Source organism: Platalea leucorodia, assembly GCF_965183815.1.
Source record: "Platalea leucorodia genome assembly, chromosome: 9".
In the NCBI taxonomy this organism is placed as follows: Eukaryota; Metazoa; Chordata; class Aves; order Pelecaniformes; family Threskiornithidae; genus Platalea; species Platalea leucorodia.
In genome coordinates, this window is record NC_138831.1 from 45,326,079 (window position 1) to 45,343,546 (window position 17,468).

The window sequence follows — 17,468 nt, forward strand, 5'->3', positions numbered from 1 at the left end:
CGCCAAGGTGGGATGCCCCGGGGAAATGCTGCGGAGGGGGTGCTGCCGAGGGGGTGCTGGCGGGGGTGGGTTGCGGTACGCCCAGGAGATTCCGCGCTGCGGTGGAGGCGGGCGGGAAGCGCGCAGGGAGGCGCCGGCGGCGGCACCGCCCCGGGAGGCGGGCGGGGGTGGCGACGGTGACAGAGACGGCGACACCGGCAGCGACAGCGACACGTGCCCGCCCCGGGACCGGCCGCCTTTGCTGAGCGAGTCCGGCAGCGGCGCGGCGGGCCGGGGCGGAGATGGGCGGCTGCGGGATCTCCGCCGGCTCTGCCCGGGCGCTGCCCGGCCGACAGGTAACCGGGCGGCCCCTCCCCGGGCCGGCAGCCCCTCCTCGCTCCTGGGGGCTGCGGCCGTGCTGGCTCTTTCCTATTCCCGTCTGCTGTGGTACTTAGCACGTCCTGTCGTGTTGCTTTAAATACAGAGTGAATTAACTTTAAAAGAAAAATCTCAGGGGGCTGTAGGAGTGAGGGGTTTCTGTGGGTGTTTTCTAGAGACTTGGTGGATTTTGCCTGCTTTGTGCCAGCCGAATTGCTACCGCTGTTCTTACTTTCCCAGGTATCCGAGAGAACTAACTTTGTAGTGGGAGGCTGGCGGTTACGCCGTGCTTTGCTTTGCTGCGTGTTGCTTCGGTGAAGCTGCACGAGATACTTGGACCTTGTGTGAATCTTTTCATTTTTTGTTTATGTGAGAAAATTCTGCTGGTGAAATCCTCTCCTTTACCAGCCAACTTTCACTGAACTGATTCATCCCTATGTGTACTTGCTTACTGAAATTGAGTTATTGGTTATTGACTTTAGTTAAAGAAATAAGCTGCTTAATAATAATGAAACAATCCCTAAAATAAAAACAAACAAATAACAAAGAAAAACATTCACACAAGTACATCAACGTAGCAAAGTTGCTTTAAGGGTACTTTTGAGGGAAATTTAAGATGTAAAGTATAGCCCTTTAAAAAAATAATCTGTTCATGTGCTTGCAATGAAAAATGCTGTAATTTTTCAGTGATGTTAGCATAGCATAACTATGGCAACTGGCAAGAAACCAGTTGGTGCCCTTAGTTTTATGGCAGTCAGTTGCTCAAAGCACACTGGGAGCTGAATTACTACTAAGTGACATTAAGAAAATAGAAATTCTCACCTGGATGTTTTTGTATTAATTTCCATGATTAAGCTGTAGAGTTTTTCCTGTATTTTGCAGTGATTTTGATTCATTCTCAGAAGATGATGCTGTTGAGTGGGTAGATTCAGCTGTCAGGATGAATGGGTGTATTTGAGTAATAATCTTATTTGTTTGATTTCTTGCTGCTGTTCAATACCATCATAAAATAGCTTATCATAAAGCAAACAACTTTCATACGATGTAGTCTGAAGATGGATTCAGTATGCGTAGTTTCACTTTGCAGTAGCTGTGGGAAGACCAATTTGAAGAAAAGAGTGCAGAGAGGAAATTTTCATTTTATTTCTAAAAAATTTTTGGTACTTTTCATTTTTTTTTCATAGGGATGATAAATTTTACGCTGTTAAGAGCTGTTTGACTTTGATTATATTAAAGAAGCTATAGAATAGGTTGTAGATGTGTGTATTTAAGGTGTCGATTAAGAAACAAGGGCACAAGGAGGTGCACTGCTGTCATTGACAGTCAGTAGAAGGTGGGTGTCTAAACAGCACGTGGGTTCCTGTAACCATCCCGTCTTTGGCCAGTGCATAAGACTGTAACAGAGGGCTAGAAGCACTGCTTATCATGTCGTTCAAGGTTATTAGTACCATAACTGGCTCAACTTCACTGCAAGTTTTTTTTCCCCAGTGGCTTTTGCGTTTAGTCATATAAGCAGCTGCTTTCCGACTAACTGCAGTGATGAAATTCCTCTTACTTGAACAGATAATTATTCAAAAATGTACCTGCTCAGGCAAGAAATGCTTCTGAGGAGAATAGTGGTTGTGCTTTGAATGCTGAAGTTCGCTGGGATTTGGGGCTGCCTGTGATGAAGCTGGGGTCAGGCCGTGTGTGTGGCCGGGGTGGGCTCAGGACAGGGGATAAACCTCACCCCAAAAGCCTCTCGGCTCCTCCAGCTGAGATTTCCAGGCAATAACGAGTGTCGTCTTCTGCTGCTTTAGTCTGCATTGTGCTGATTTCCCCATCTCATCTCTAAAACTAATTTCTTATTGATAGCTGAAGGTTGCCATGAGGCCTCCACCAGCAGTTGTGAAATTCATGCAGGACACGTGTAACAGCTTGCGCGGTCATTTTGTTATGAGAATCTCGGGTTTTATCAATTTTGGTCACTCACTTCTATACCATGAACTAATTTTAGTATGGGGCTTTGAATTTCAGTCTCCCAAGGTACAGAGACATGGCGTCTCTCTTAGCATCTCCGTGCTGGCTGGGGTGCCTCTGCCCAGGCAGCAGCCTGCTGGCGTGGGAGAGAGGGAAGCACTACCTTAGAAGACGAGAGCAAAGCATGCTAACTATGCTCTGCATTTCCTCCGCCCCATTTCCATCCTTCAGTGGAAAATTGCTCCCGATTTCCTTAGATTTGGAGGATTTACATTGGCACTCTTCCCACATTCCCATTTTACTTACTATTTTATTTATTAGATAACATACTTGCATATAAGCTTGTTTATAAGCAAAAGGAACATTTTTCTTCAATCTGTTCCTACCAAAGTTAAGCAGTTAAATGTTCCCTGGGTCCCAGGGGGCTGTTTCTCAAGACTAAATTGGTCTTTGCAAGATCATGAGGCTGTCAGAAGCACGAGCGCTTCAAACTCTAATTTCAAATTGACTATCAGCATAACAGCTGTACCTCAGTGCACCTCTGTTTTCTAAGCTGCCAATGCTATAAAATCAAATTATAGAAGCAGAGGGGGTATTCATATTTAGACAATTTGTGTCTCAATATCAAGGCTTTCTCTCTGTATTCCATGTAAGGATTAACTCCCTATTGCCTTCTGTGTGCGGGTCCTAATGAAAGCAGAGAACAATAAGAGAAACTGGGCCAAGTCTCCCGTGTTTGATCAAATGATTGACCCACCTTATTATATGCTTGGTAATTTCTTGCTTGAAGAAATTAGTTTGGGTGTAGCTACAGGTTTACCAGCATTGCCACGGTAGGGCGATTGCTGTGTGGGCAGGCAGTTTTGGTGCAATTTAGGGATCAGTAATAAGGAAGCCTGGTTGATGGAGACTTCGTTTCTGTTAGATGTGCTCCATCTTCCCTGGATTTTGGGTATCATGTGAGTAGTGAGGCCCTATGGATGTGTAGTCTGTCTGTCCTGCCCTGAGGATGCCACCTCCTAAAGCAAACTTGGCTTTTGCCACCCTCATTGCAGCATGCTTTGCTGTGCTGGGGTAAATATCTGCACAAGTATAACTTTATTCTCACTAATTCATTATGTAGCTGCTCTCCACTGATATAAAGGAGGCTCTTGCTATAATTTTTAAAAGTATTTAGGAATTACTAGTTCTCTTATTTAGCAAAAAATGCAGTCCTTTTTAAAAAAAGCTGCACAACTAATCATAGGTGGTTTTAAAACCCCTTAACCTATTCTTTCAACTTAAAAAATATTTGGTTAGTTACACCTAATCATAAGACTGTGGAAAATAAGATGATAATTAACTTTTCTTGAAACATTCCTAGAATGGTTTTGGTCTTTGATTGTTTTGCACTACATTATAAATTCAGAAAAATCAATTATCTCAGGGAAAAAAAAAAAAAAAAGTGTTTGTATGCCTGTTGTGTGTGCCACTTAAGATATTTGGATGGTATAACTTTAACCAGGATCCTTGAATGATATGTGCCTTTCAGTTAAGAGAGATCATTAGAGATGATAAGACAGAAGTGGGCAAAATCTGAGTGATATGGAGTAAACAGAGACCACTTACTCATAATTTCACATAACACAAAATTTTAAAGACGTGAGAATAAATGACCAAAATTCAATCATTTTTTTTTTCTGAAGAACTGTTCAATAAAAGGAGATACTGTTTCATACAAGCATAATTTATCTATGGAACTCATTACCAAAGGATGTTCCTGTTGCTTAAGATATAAATGAATTTTAAAAGTTGTTAGGCGAATTAATAGAGAAAAAGTATGCTAGGACTGGTAATCACAAAGATGCAGATACAATTTCTAGCTGCAGTAGCCCCTAAATCATGGATTCCTGGAAACCAGGAGATTATTTTGCAGGCAGAATCACTATATAATTTCCTGACCTTATATTCTTTCCCTGAGCGTCTGCTTTTGTTCAGAGTTAGAGGCAGCTTATTGGGCTAAATCGATATTTGGAGTGATGCAGTCCACTAACATGCTCTATGTGATGAAAATTCCGATGGGTTTTTCTCAGATCATTACTACTGTGTCCAAAACAGTTCCAAGCAGGTGAATATTAGATGTAACTTCAATTTTCAGACCTGGGGGGAAAACCTGCAGTAAATACTGTACTCAATGCTGTGTTTCCTTAAGTTTTAAGTAACTGGCTATTCGTAACCATCTATTAAGAATGCAGATTGATCTGACATTTTGCAAGGCTACGCTACTGCTGCAAAGCTTCATTGTTTTATCACTCATGAAATAATTGGGTTATTGTGTGAAAATCTGGAGGATGTTATGATTTCGGCTTTGGTATCTAATTTCTTAAATGTATACTGCTTTTTTTTTTTTTTTTTGAAGGAGGCTTATTTTTTTTTGTTATCTTCACATAAGCAATCTGCTGACCTTTAGGCATTTTATTTTCTAACTTTTCTTTTTGATGCTTACACCGCCTCTTGTTAAACCCTGCGTCAGGGCTGATGGTGACAAATTGTGTGTGTCTGCACTTTTCCGTTGACTTCAGCTGCTGCTTGTCTAAGGAAAACAGGCCCTTGAGCTGGAATTCTTCAGGGCTGCTTGTGGAATTAGAGCTGGAACATTTTCAGTTTGGTCACCAAGGTGTCCAGCCTTCCCTGCCACCAGAGAGGACCCTCGTGTGGGTAGGTAGGATGCATAGTGTGACCACCGTTGGTCTTTCAGGAGAGCATCTTGGTAACACTTTCTGGTGGTCCCTAATTAAAACTAGTTAGCTTAATTGTTGTTTCTGGTTTCTTGGTTAGTGTATAGTGAAAGTTGGAGCTAAATGGCCTGGAGGATGACTTTTCTGCCTGCCGTGGTGGGTGCCTGTTTCAGATGTATTTACACAGATGCTCCTTCGCTAGCTTGTTTTCACTTTCCCACAAATAACAACTTGCTAAAATACAAGCAAAATAATAACGTAGGTTTTGCGATCTTTATTTTCTTTTGTTGGCCTCTTGGAATGAGGAAAAACAAAAGGGTTATCTTATTCATATCCTTCCTTTCTGGGAAGTACTTGTACCCTTGACAATTCTTCCTGTTGCCCACTCCTAAGAACTACATTTGTAGTCTGCAACGTAAATTCTACTTTACTGGAAACTTTAGGTTTGGGCAGATTTCATTGTTTTGGAAATTCTTGGAATTGTATAGCTTTGCTGCCTTAAGATCAGAGATAAGAGCTGATTTGGAAATAAAAGATTTCCAGCTAACTCCGTGTAACACTATAAATTAAGATGCCGAAGCAGCTCTGTCTTTTCAGGATTTATGAGTGTTTGCTTTCATTCCTCTTTGCTCCTAAATACATAAGACTTACTCTAGAAGTAAGTTTTCTCCAGGACAGGGTATATAATCTTTCTTGTTTGATAATCTCGTAATGGAGATGAATGGAAATGAGATGGCCAAAGTAATTTATTTGAGCCAGCATTTGTCTCTATTGCCATTGATAAGGAGGTGGCAATGATCTGGAGCTGTCAGTGAGGATGGGGCAGACTGTCTTAGCTCATATTAATATGGCTGTGAAACTTTTTTTAAAAGCCCGGCTCATTTGGGTTTAAGTGGGAAGGGATTATGTAGCTCTGCTCTTTGAAATTTTATTGGATACAAATTCCTCTTAAAGTAAAATCCTATTGAATCCAATGGTTTTGACAATTTCAAAGAAAAATATCTAAGTGAATGAAGTAATATAACTCAGCCCCTTGTTGCTGCTTCACTGGGTTTCAAGTGGAATGTTGTTTTGGTCTCTTCCCTCATGGGAAACATCTGCAAAACCAAATGGCAAATCATTAATGCTCATTCAATAGCAGGCTTTGTTCCAGGTTTCTTGTTCTTGGAAACAATTAACTGTAGAGTTTTGTTTTGTCTTGTTTTGCTTTTTGAATGCAAACATCTAATTCTAGTTATATATTCTAGTGGATTTTGTAGAAGTCCTGCTATTTGGGATTGCTTGTAGTTATTTTAGAATATACGCTCCCTACCCAAATTCAGATAGTGGTAATTGTGATAGTACCTTTGTGGTTGAGGTGTGATTTTATTTATTTATGATTTTAAGTGGCTGAATTTTGTTCAACTAAAACTATACTTTAGGACACAAATCTCATTACAAGCTAGGGGAAGACATTTGCGTTTTGAAATGCAGCCTGTTTCCTCCAGTTCGGGAAGGTTTCTGGTTCCTAACATCCACCAAACAACCTTGGATACCTCATAGTGACATTTCGCAAAAAATGTGTCTAGCCTTTGATACTAAGCAAATGAAAGCTGAAGAAGATGAAGCATTCATCTACTTTGGTGCGAAAGTTGTTTGAACCAGAAAACCTCCTATTTAGCTGACTGCAAGCAGTTTGTGTTTCAGGACACTTGCCAAAGTAGTGTCTCTTGCCCATATCTGCTAGGCACAGGTACCTGGAATGTGGTTAGCTCTTAAATCCATGAAAAACATTGCTACATCTTGAAAGATTTTTATTGACAGCTGTTGCAAAAGTTTTGGTTTTGAGCTGTATGTGGTTTTAATCCATGAACAAAACCAGGAGACTGTATAATTACGATAGCTGAATTAAAATGCCTTTTAGTTTAGTATTCACCAGAACCAAATATCCATGATTAATAAACTCTGCATTTTGTTTGTTAATTATGGGCTAAGTGGTCATAATTTATGCACTTAACATTTAGTTTGTGAATATGTGAATGGGGCGTGATAATGACAAGTGTAGCGGTCAGTTTGATGTGTTCTAAACTATCCTGCCTGGAGCTATGTGTGCATGAAAGGAGAATTAAAACCAAAAAAACCCACTGTGCTAACAGTGTACACATGAGCAGCCATTGCGGTTGGGCAGCATGAGCAAGGAGCTGTAGATATGCTTAATGGAAAGTATTTAAAGTTTAGCAAGCTTTACCCCACCCTGCCTATGGCAAATTTACCCTGGATGAATCAGGTCTGAAGTGTTTAAGGACTGTGTAACGTGTCCGCAGTTTTTCACAATAAAAGTAGTTTGATTTGGACAGATGTTAACATCTTTGTGGGTCTGCCACCTAGATGTAGCATGGGGCTGCCAGGAGCTCTCTGTTTGGACCTAGGATTTGTGTTCTTCAGTCTGATGTAACTGAAATGGAATAAAATCTAGCAAACTCTGGCTCTAAATGGAAAATCTCTTTAATTCTATTTAAAATACTTTTATGTTGAGGTTTGGGTGTCTCATGCCAACAGATAAGGTAATCACCCCGTCATTTGATGGTGTACAGTGGGAATGAATAATGCTTTGAAAGATGCATGCAAGTTCTGCCATGAATCACTGGTCTGTAACAGTGTTCTTCAAAGCGTGGGGTTTCCTTCTTCCCTCTTCTCCCAAAATGCATTTAAGGGGAGGTGTGAATGATTAATGATGTGTTGGGCTGAAGATGCTGAAGTGAGGCAGGCATTGGGATTGAGCACTGCTGTGTGACACCCGGGTTAGCCCCGACTTTGGGACAACGGCTCCAGCAACTGGTCCTGTGCAACGTGATGATGGCTATACTGGGTGAGATCGAAGGACCATGTCCCCAGGACCCAATCTCTGACAGTCACTGACAGGGCATGCAGTCAGAACAGTGAATATCAAAGAAGCCCTTACTGGGGCCCAGAGAGGACAGAATATTCTGGAAAATTCTGGGTTAGAAACAGAAAGCACTGAAGAAAATTGTCCATGACATCAGATTAAGTGGCCAGGATGCCAGTGTAATGCCAATGAGCCTAATTCCTACCTAAAAGCTGCCTGTAACTACAGTGAGGACAAAGATGTGCAAAATGAAAGCTACAAAGCAGGTTTGTCGTATAAACCAAATATCTTAGAAGAGCTGAAAGCAAATTTTAAATTACTTTATCAAGTGCAAGTAAAAGAGGCATCATCCTAACTCAGCAATGGCAGTACTTCTGGTTTGGGGAGCTTTTCGGATTAGATCACTTCCAGGAATGCACCAGAATTAATAAAACCAGGCTTTACTATAGAGTTGAGTTTCTCTGAACTTCTGCAGGTAAAATCCCGAACAGGTCACTTGAATATTTATCTCTGCATGGGACTGTAGAAAATTCTTATATTTTAATTTTTGACCCTTTTATTCAAACTTAAAATAGTTACTGGAATCATAGTTTGTGGTTTCCTTGATAATGATGTCAGTATTTAGGGGCTTCAGCAAACTGAAACTCCAGTGTTAAGACTTGGGAAGTGCCAAAGTGTAATTGCCAATGAACATGAGTTAAATTTACCAACTTTCTCTGATCTTCTCAATGGGAAAATAATGCTGTAAAAGAACCCAGAGTCGAGGTGAATATTTCTACTGCCAGGAGGCTGAAAACTCAAATGGTATATGGAAAGATAAACCTCAAAGCTGGTTCTCTTCTGTGAGAAATGACTGGCATTTAGAGATGCGTGCTGGCATACAGTTAGTCTCTATAATTGGAAAAAGAAAAGTTTAAAGGCGTTTTCAGGTTTATGCCGCCATTTGTGTACTGAACATTTCACTGTCATGACTTCAGGGGAGCAATGTGACTGGTTTTAGTTGCATATGTTGGCTTCTTCATATTTAAAGTACTAAGTTATTGTCCAGGATGAAATTTATTCACCAAAATCACAGCTATGAATAAGGAGGATGAAGCTCCTTTAGTTCTGGAGAAACGTGTATTGATGCATTTGCTTGCTTTTCCGTGTATAACAGAATCTTGAAGTTTTACCCAGAAGTCTGGCTTAAGCAAGAGAAGTTTTCTTGGCATTGGTGACTACTTTGTATGTATCTCTTTTCTACATTTTTTGTTATCAGACTAGGTGTTTTGCTGCTTAACTTTATGAAGTTAGCCATATAACTTATGGCTTATTATCTAAACTACTGTCATCTGTAAAAGCGTAGCTTATTGCTGATTATTAAAATTTCTCATAAAATTGCCTTCCCCCTGCTTTCTGTAGCAGGTATACCATACCCTTATTGTCATTTAGCCAATACAAAACCACGGTTTTTGAAGATCTTTATTTTCAGGAGTTGTTCCCTAGTAATTACCTGCTCCTGCTTTAGTATTTTTCTGAGTGTCGTATCTCAGGATCCTTTGTAACTGAATTTTGGAGTAGCTGAGGATCCATGGAGCCCACTAAAATGTTCGTGTATTTTGAAAAAAATCATGTGGGGGAGCTTTGTTCTTGTAACATGGGTATAAGTATGCAATAGTTCTGTATACTGACAGTTGATTTCTTGGAGATTTAAGAAATACTGTGTGTCTTCCAGCAATACTTCTGTAGAAAAACACACCAGTGACAAGAAGGGGCTTTTGTTTCCCCCCAAATAAACACTTGTTTACCAGTTATAGCCTGGAGGTCAGACACAGATTCATTGTGGCTATGACTAAGTGCCTTCTGAGGCTGAGCATCTGACGACTGCTTTGAATGCTGAATATTTGTTTTATTCTTCATTTAAACTCCCCTGTGCTTCTCCCAGGCTCTCCATTTCCTTTGTGTTTGTGGTCTCTGTCCATCCTCAGTCTCTGTGCTGTTAACTAGGTACAAGTTAGTTGTACTGATAACTGTGCCATAGTGCAGGAGATGGTACATGAAACCCTCAAACACTTGGCTTCACTAAGAGCTTCCTAAGGGCTTTATTTGTATGTGGGTTTTCCAGTCTCCCTTTCAGCTTTCTCAGTGGCGATGCACTACACCAGATACCTAAGTGCAGTGATTTTTTTGTAAGGAGACTTGTGGTTCTTGCAGAAAATGAGGGCTATTACTGGTGCAATTCCCTCATTCAGTGATATGCTACAACACACCAACCTCTGTTTTCTTTAGGGGCAGTTACCTTCAGCCCTCCTGCCTTTGTGAATTAAGAGACTGTAAAAACACTGGGTCACTTTATCTACAGATATACCCAAACTATGTGGAGATGTTAAATGTGAAAGGACATATAATCATGCAGGTCAATACAGATTCAAAGTAATCTCAACTCTCCTGTGTACTCAACTTGCACTGTGAGCTCTGGCCCTGGCATGTGCCACGTTGCTGTTGGGTAGAGGAACACACTGTAGTAAGGAAGAAAAGAGGGTAAACTGTAACAGCCTGCTTAGCGCAGGCTTTTGTCCTGTTCAAGTTAGCATCAGGCCATTTCTACACATCAAAAGTGTTCTGTTTAGGCCACTTTGGTAAATTTTTGTTAAATAAAGAATCATGCAGAGCTTTTAATAGATCTTTCCTCTATAGTCACTGAGTTTTGATAAGTAGTGTGACAGTAATAGTAGTTATTTAGGGAGCAATCCTGGCACATGCACAAGTAATTTGCATATAAACATAAACTTCTTTTATTTAAATATGTGACTTAAGTGCTAGTAAAAGGCACTGCCTGATTTGGCCTCCAGTGGAAATGAGCCTCCAACTTCCTTCCTAGGTTTGTTTTCCCTGAGAGCTATGAAAAGGGATGATCTATTTCTGTGCACCTCTTGTTATAAAAATATACCTTTTGTTATGAGAGAGATGAACAAGGGCTTGAAGGAGAGAGTGAGGAGGAAGGAGGCTGCAGGGCTGGATTCCCACCGGAGCTCCTCTGGATGGGCATCAGCTCCTTCAACACGTGGGTCCCTGCCTTTCTCCTGATCTTGTGTTGCTCTTCATGTAAGCCCTGATAAACGCCTCCTTTTTCTATTTATTTTAGAGCTCTCCTTATCTCACTCTTATTCTGATTGTACCTACATCTGTCTTTCTTGCTGCTCATCAGCTTTCCCTCTTCCCCTGCTCCTGGAGGTATCCTGCTGTAGGTACCACCTTTCCCAGGGATCACCCAATGTGACTGGGATCAATGAGGCAAATTATAAAACAGATATATTCAATGGTGAAGAAACATCCCTATTGCTGTCATGATCTCAGCACATGCACAGTGCCTTCCATGGGCAGGATTTGTCACACCAGGATCTTTCTTGGAGTCTGGTTTGACGTGCACATCATTCCCTGCAGTACAGGGCTGTAGGAAGCAGATCTTCATGCATAGGTGTCCCCGGAGCAATCTGGTGCTTGGCAGGTGTGATTTGCACTGTAAAGATCATATTTGATTGTACCAGCTTGGTACAGTCCCATGAATTAAATTGAAAAGATTGAAGGGGCCTTCTGGCTTGCACAGGTACAATTGCAAGCTACAATATTTTGAAGGAAGCTGAAAGAGTGGAAGGAACTTGTGAAATATTTTTGCAAAAATACACCCAAACACTTCCTCCTTCATTTCCCCCATACATACTCATCATTTTTCTTCTGTTTTAGAATAGACAGAAACAAAGCAAAAGCAATACATTTATAAGCTGGAGGCAGGTGCAGGGTTTTTTTTTCAGTAACTTTCACTCTCAGATGCTATTTTAAGATGCTTGTAGCAGCCAGTCGTTCTGTTACTTCTCATAGTTACTGTCTGCTCATAAATGTTGAGGAAAAAAAGCTCTTCAGATTGTGCAAAAGAGTCTCTAAGGAGTTAGAGCATCCCTGTTCCTCTCTTGTGTGATAAGTGGAGGAAGATGTGTGCTCATTTCACGTGTTTGTGAAAGATGGAGCTCATCACATTTGAGCCAATTAAAAAACAAAAAGCAAAGCATGGGATCTAAAAGACCAGACCCTAAATCCCCAGAGATCTGTAAACCTCCCCCCTCCAAAACAAAAAACCCAAAACCTAAAAAAAATTCTTACTTAAGATGCCTGTATTACCTTCATATAATAAAAACGTTTTTCTTAAGCTTTGTATTTACCCTAGATAGTATTTGTGATCTTCTGCAAAGCCTGTAGATTTCTTTCAGCTTACATTAAGAAAACAAGGCTGGTTTCTTTTGGTCATCTTATTTCCATTCAAGCATTGAAGCATATAAAATTGTCTTTTATGAAGCACTTGTACTAATTTGGTTGACAGGAACAGGTCAAGTTTTTATTTTATTTTATATTTAAGTTTAGCATCCCACTATGCTTTGCAAATGAGTCTGTAACAATAGAGCAATAGAAAAGCAGGATCTGTATCAACAGACTGGCATCATTTGAAGGCCTACTGGGAAGCTTAAGCTCAAATGCAATGGCAAAATTTGGAAGCTGGCCAAGACATGACCCTGCTTTTGCAGCAAGTCGCCTATGCAATGGAGACGTTAGCTACACTTCAGCAATGCGCTCCCTTTGATGCTTGTTAGTACTAAAAATAATTCTAACACTGATTTCCCCAGGGTAATTAGCCTGTGCAGAATCAGATTGAGATTAGACTTTTTCTGGTGCCTTATCAAATTTAAGTTCAGGTATTTACCATATGCTGTAAGACACAACTGCAGGAAGAAAAGGCTATCGCAGATTCTCAATATCGTGATGTATGTATCTAATTCAGTGTCCCTTGTTAGCTCCTGTGATCGTACCCAGAGAGGAATGGTCTCAGGCCTTTCATTTTGGACTTGTTTTTTCTGCAAAGGAAGTGCAATGCTTAAAGGTGCTGATAATCCAAGGGACATCCTGCCCCTGGTAAGGTATTCCCTTTTCTTTTAAATGTCTTAAATATCATATATGAGTGTAACTGGTGCTGGGTTTGTAATGCTCCATGAGAAACTGCTAACTCTTAATAAAGTGTTACTTTATTTGGATGATATTGTCTTATCTCCGTGGTCATTGATGCTTATCATAACGTTACTGCATTTCCAGATAAGGTACTGAAATAAGCCATTGCAAAGAAGGAAGAGTAGGTTTCTTTTTCTAAAGTAATTCTACTCTTAGTAATGATTCGTATTTGACTGTGTTCTAGACACAGTGATAAGAAAATCGTGGAGTACTTAGTATGATCTGTTATAGAAATAGCTACCCAGCACATAGTTGTTGTTTAACCAGCTGAGAGCTATTTTCCTGATATTTTCCTTTTTCTCCCAGGAAGGAATGGTTTAATTTATGGCTCCTAGGGCCAGAGGGTGGAATTTACAGCACAAAGCTAAAAGAAGGGTGTGAAAAGAGGATCCCAGTACCTTTCCCCCCTGCTCCCTTATCTCTTTCTAGATGTCAGCTTCATTTCTCAGCACACTGATTTCAAAAATTATAAATCTAAAGGGGTAATACTCTTATTATAACTTTCAATAGCTAAATGCTACGCTGCATAGCAGAAGTGTAATTAGCTTTGCTTGTAACGTGTACAATGTCTCATGCGTTAAGTTTTAAACCAGGGAATCTGTGCCAGGCAGGCGGAGATTGGGGTGAATATCCTATGCCACAACAGACAGAGTCAATAGAGGCTCTACAATGAAGGAGTTTCATTAATTCCTTCCAGTTTGAACCTATGTTAAGATGCATGCAAGTGAGAAATTTCTTCCTAACAGCCTCTAATGCATGTTAGTATTTTCAGCTACAATGGGTTTAAATGTTGGCTAGCATTTAGTTGTAGCTGAAAACATACTGACTGAATCAGACATTATGAAGATGGATGGCATGCAAACTGACCCAATGTTTTCACCTTAATTGGATAAGTAAATTGAGTATAACAATTACTAGATTTATGAAAGTTATAATAGCGGTGGTGGTGTGCTTCGTTGCATTTTTATCCTCTTGCAGGCTTTGAGGACACTTCTTTAAAGCATTAGCAGGGAGCATTTCAGGGGTGCTTCAGTGAGCATTGTGTACTTCTAGGTGTGCAGGGAATGGTTACTTGGTGAAGACAGACAACGTATTCCATAATTTCCAATATGTAAATCAATTTGGTTTTGTTTGCTGGTTTAGTTATATTGGGCACTTTTATAATGTTTTCAGTGTCTTGCAGTACTTCTCACTTGTGTCTTTTCTGGCTTCCTGACAACACAGTAAGTGAAGTAGAAATGCAGAATGATTTCTCTAGGCTTTCAATGGCTTTTGAAATATCTCTTATAGCCACCTGCTAGAACATCTAAAAAAATCATTTAGCTCTAAGTATTATAACAATTTAAGGGAGTATGTAGGGAGTGTTATAGTGAGAGAAAGCAAAGCACATTAAAAAAAATAAAAAAATCCCAAGGACCATAATTAGAAGATACTTAAGGGAGGATAAAATGCTAGAAATATTTGTTATATCAGTCAGATGGTGAGCTGTGACCAACTTTTCTGTCACTAATCCTTTCCTTCTTGCCCCTATTGCCCCCAAAAGAGGAGGAGACAGCAAAAGAAAAGTATGTAATAAAAATGACAGGTGCAATCAAAAGTGGTCTCTCTGAAGGAAGAGATTAAAGTATATGGATTTTTCTGAGCATTTGAGATTTAGCAGTGTATTAAAGAGAAGGCTCAAGAAGATAGGCTAAAAAGATTTTTTTTTTTTCTTATTACATAAGAACAAGGAGCTATTCAATTAAATTAAAAACAAAGACGTGAAAATTGATAACAGGAAATGGTTCTCTTTGGTTACTGTTTGCAGATTTTTGCTACAATGTGCCATTGATGCAGGGAAAGAATAGAGAGGCCAAGCTTAGACCAAGACTTTGGCAAAGTATGCTTTTCCCTGTGGTTGCTTAGGGAATATTTGGCGATACAGTTGGCACCGAACTTCTGAGGCTGTGGAAGGAAGAGGGAAAACTTCTGGCCCGTGGAGGATAAGGAGTACATGAACAACATGTTGGTACCGAGAACACGCTTTTTACAAGCAAGAGAGAACTTATTTTTCTTTAAAATTCTGTTTCTATTGATGTTGCTCAGTATGGAAAAGAAAAGCAGAGAAAAATTGATGTAGGAAAAAAGAACAGTTGTGCATGTGAATACGTGCTGGTGTTATAGCTGCAGCAGGAGTGTGGGTGTAAAGGTTCAGAGGTGGAGTATGGCCAAACTCCTTGGCAGTCCAGGGGTGGGCTTGTTTCTACTGTGGCCTCAGTTCAGGCAATCTGGTGCTCCCTATGCAGCAAATATCACCACTGTGTTGCCCCAGCGTGGGAGCTGGAGTGGGAGCTGCTAGGTGGCAGGTAGCTGGAGTCATCCCTGCTGTCTTGACCAAAACCCAGAAACTTTTTCCCCAATTTTTTTCCTTTTTTTTTTTTTTTTTTTTTTTTTTTGTCTTCCATTGTGATTCTGCCTGGCTTGAGGACTCTGCTCATTCTGGATCAAATGCAAGTGGGTCTCAGAGATACAGTATGGTCCCTGCGCCATCCTTGCTGAATGGGCATTTCTATTCAGCAACTGAAGGAATGTAACTGGAAAAAACATTCAACTGGGGGAAAGTAACTGGAAAAACCTACAGGAACAAGTCTGCTGCTAGGAAACAAAATCTCAAAGCAAACAAAATAAAAACGACAGCAGTGGGTCATCAAAATGAGAGGGGTGGAGAATAACAGGAAGGGAATAGGAAGCAGTAAGAGCCTTGGGAAGTGGATATTGTGAGCTGGGTCCTGCCTTTCTTTGCAATGTTTTTACTTCAGCAGGTTTCTATGCATGTAGGCGAGCGAAGCAGAGCACACTGGCAGTAGATGAGTTGTTTAAATGAGTCCCAACAGTGGTATTTCATAATGTTTTGTGCAAATGTGTTTAGCCTAATAATTTCTGTTATTGGCATGTGATATAACGCTACCAAGGAGGCCTGCGGCTGCTTTGTCAAGTTTTTTTTTCTAAAGAGGGAAGACCCTAAGTGAAAGGTGTCAGCTGATGAGAGCAAATTAAGCTGCGTCTCTGGTGAGCTTGCGTAGGGCATCGGATGCTGCTCCAACATGGGCATTTCTGCCTCTCCAGTCAAATGTGTTAGGGTTGACATTTATTTCTTTTCTTCTCCCCCTGTAAATCTGATCATCTTGCACTTCACCCCAAGTTCAGTGAGAAAAGAAAGCCCTGCCATGCCTTTGTGTGCCTCAAATCTCCTCCTGTGAGGTTCAGAAAATTATTTTTGCTTCTCAGTGATGTTGTGAGGGGAAAAAATAATTTCAGTTTGTCCATGTGCACTTTGATACTCGGTCTGACTTCTGGAGATAGAGGTGAAAATACTGTGTTAAGCTGATATATCTATACTAGCACACCTTCCTATTTGGACAAAATTTGTTAATGCCTTGTGAATGCATGTAATGCCATTAAAGCTTATTATTTTTTGTATGGAATATAATGATGCTGATATTAGTCATTTATATACCAGTATAAATGGGGGGAGGATTGTACAGCTTTAGTTACGTAGTAATACAGTTAAAGCATTTTTGCAGGTGCCTGAACACTCTGCAAGTATGGTGGGGTTAGTCATAAAATGATTTAAATAAGTTATTAAGTAACTGGCTATGCAACCTCCTTCAAATTAATGAATGTAAGAGTAGATTTCTTTGAAAGCAGACAGTGATTTCTCTATCTGGATTCATCCAACAGTTGTACTTCTATTGCCTGTTCTGGCGTTTTCCCTAGTGGTCAGGAAACCAGTGGGATAAGTCATTTTTGGTCAACTATGCAATTGTTAGAACGTAAATACAGCGAGTTTTGGAAGCAGCAGTCATGTAGTTAACGGGTATACATTTCTAAGGACATAGGTATGTATATACTGTAACCTTTGTGTGCGTGTCTTTGGGACTGTAAAGGAGTAAATCTGCAGATTTCATCAGCTTTTTTCTTAATGGGTTTTGATGATGATTTGACTATCTCTGCTTCACAGAATAAAGCTGGTTGCTCAGCTGTTAACCACGAAAGATGCTGTCCATGAGGATATTCCTATGCACAGAGGTGTCCATTCGACTGCTCCCTTATGATGCAGATACAGTAGGTGATTTTGTTTTGGCTCTTCTCTCCTTGTCCCTCCCTACTGTATAAATGCTCAGTATGAATCAGCTCAAAGGCAAGAGTTCACCAGGTTTTCAAAATCTGTAAGTGATCCATCCATCCATTTTTGTCCTCATTTTCTCTCAATTGCTTTCTTTATAAGGAAAATTAATTCTGCAGCGGTGACTTTCACTGGCACTGGGTTAACGTAAGGGAGTGTTTTGGGGTCTCAGCCGGGATTTCTCACATCCTATGTGTCCTCTTCAGCCTCAGCCACTTAGTTTGTGGAGCTGTTCTTCATGTTGTTCTTGTCCACTAACACGTCATGTAAGAATCCACATAGCCTAGGAAATAGCCAAAAAAACCCTACATAGACTGGAAAAGCATCAGCAGAAATTACGGTGCCAGCTTTGCCAGCATTTTTTGTGTGC

General features: G+C 40.4%; 1 protein-coding gene across 1 annotated transcript in view; it reads left to right on the forward strand.

The window, feature by feature from the left end:
• The first annotated feature begins 263 nt into the window (after nt 1-263).
• MCTP2 (multiple C2 and transmembrane domain containing 2) overlaps nt 264-17,468 on the forward strand; it is a 121,057-nt gene continuing 103,852 nt past the window's right edge. Inside the window, exons 1-2 of the mRNA XM_082321030.1 lie at nt 264-335; nt 16,934-17,037. Of these exons, the coding sequence (XP_082177156.1) occupies nt 16,969-17,037 (69 nt within the window). The 5' untranslated portion in view covers nt 264-335; nt 16,934-16,968. The remainder of the gene's footprint in view (nt 336-16,933; nt 17,038-17,468) is intronic.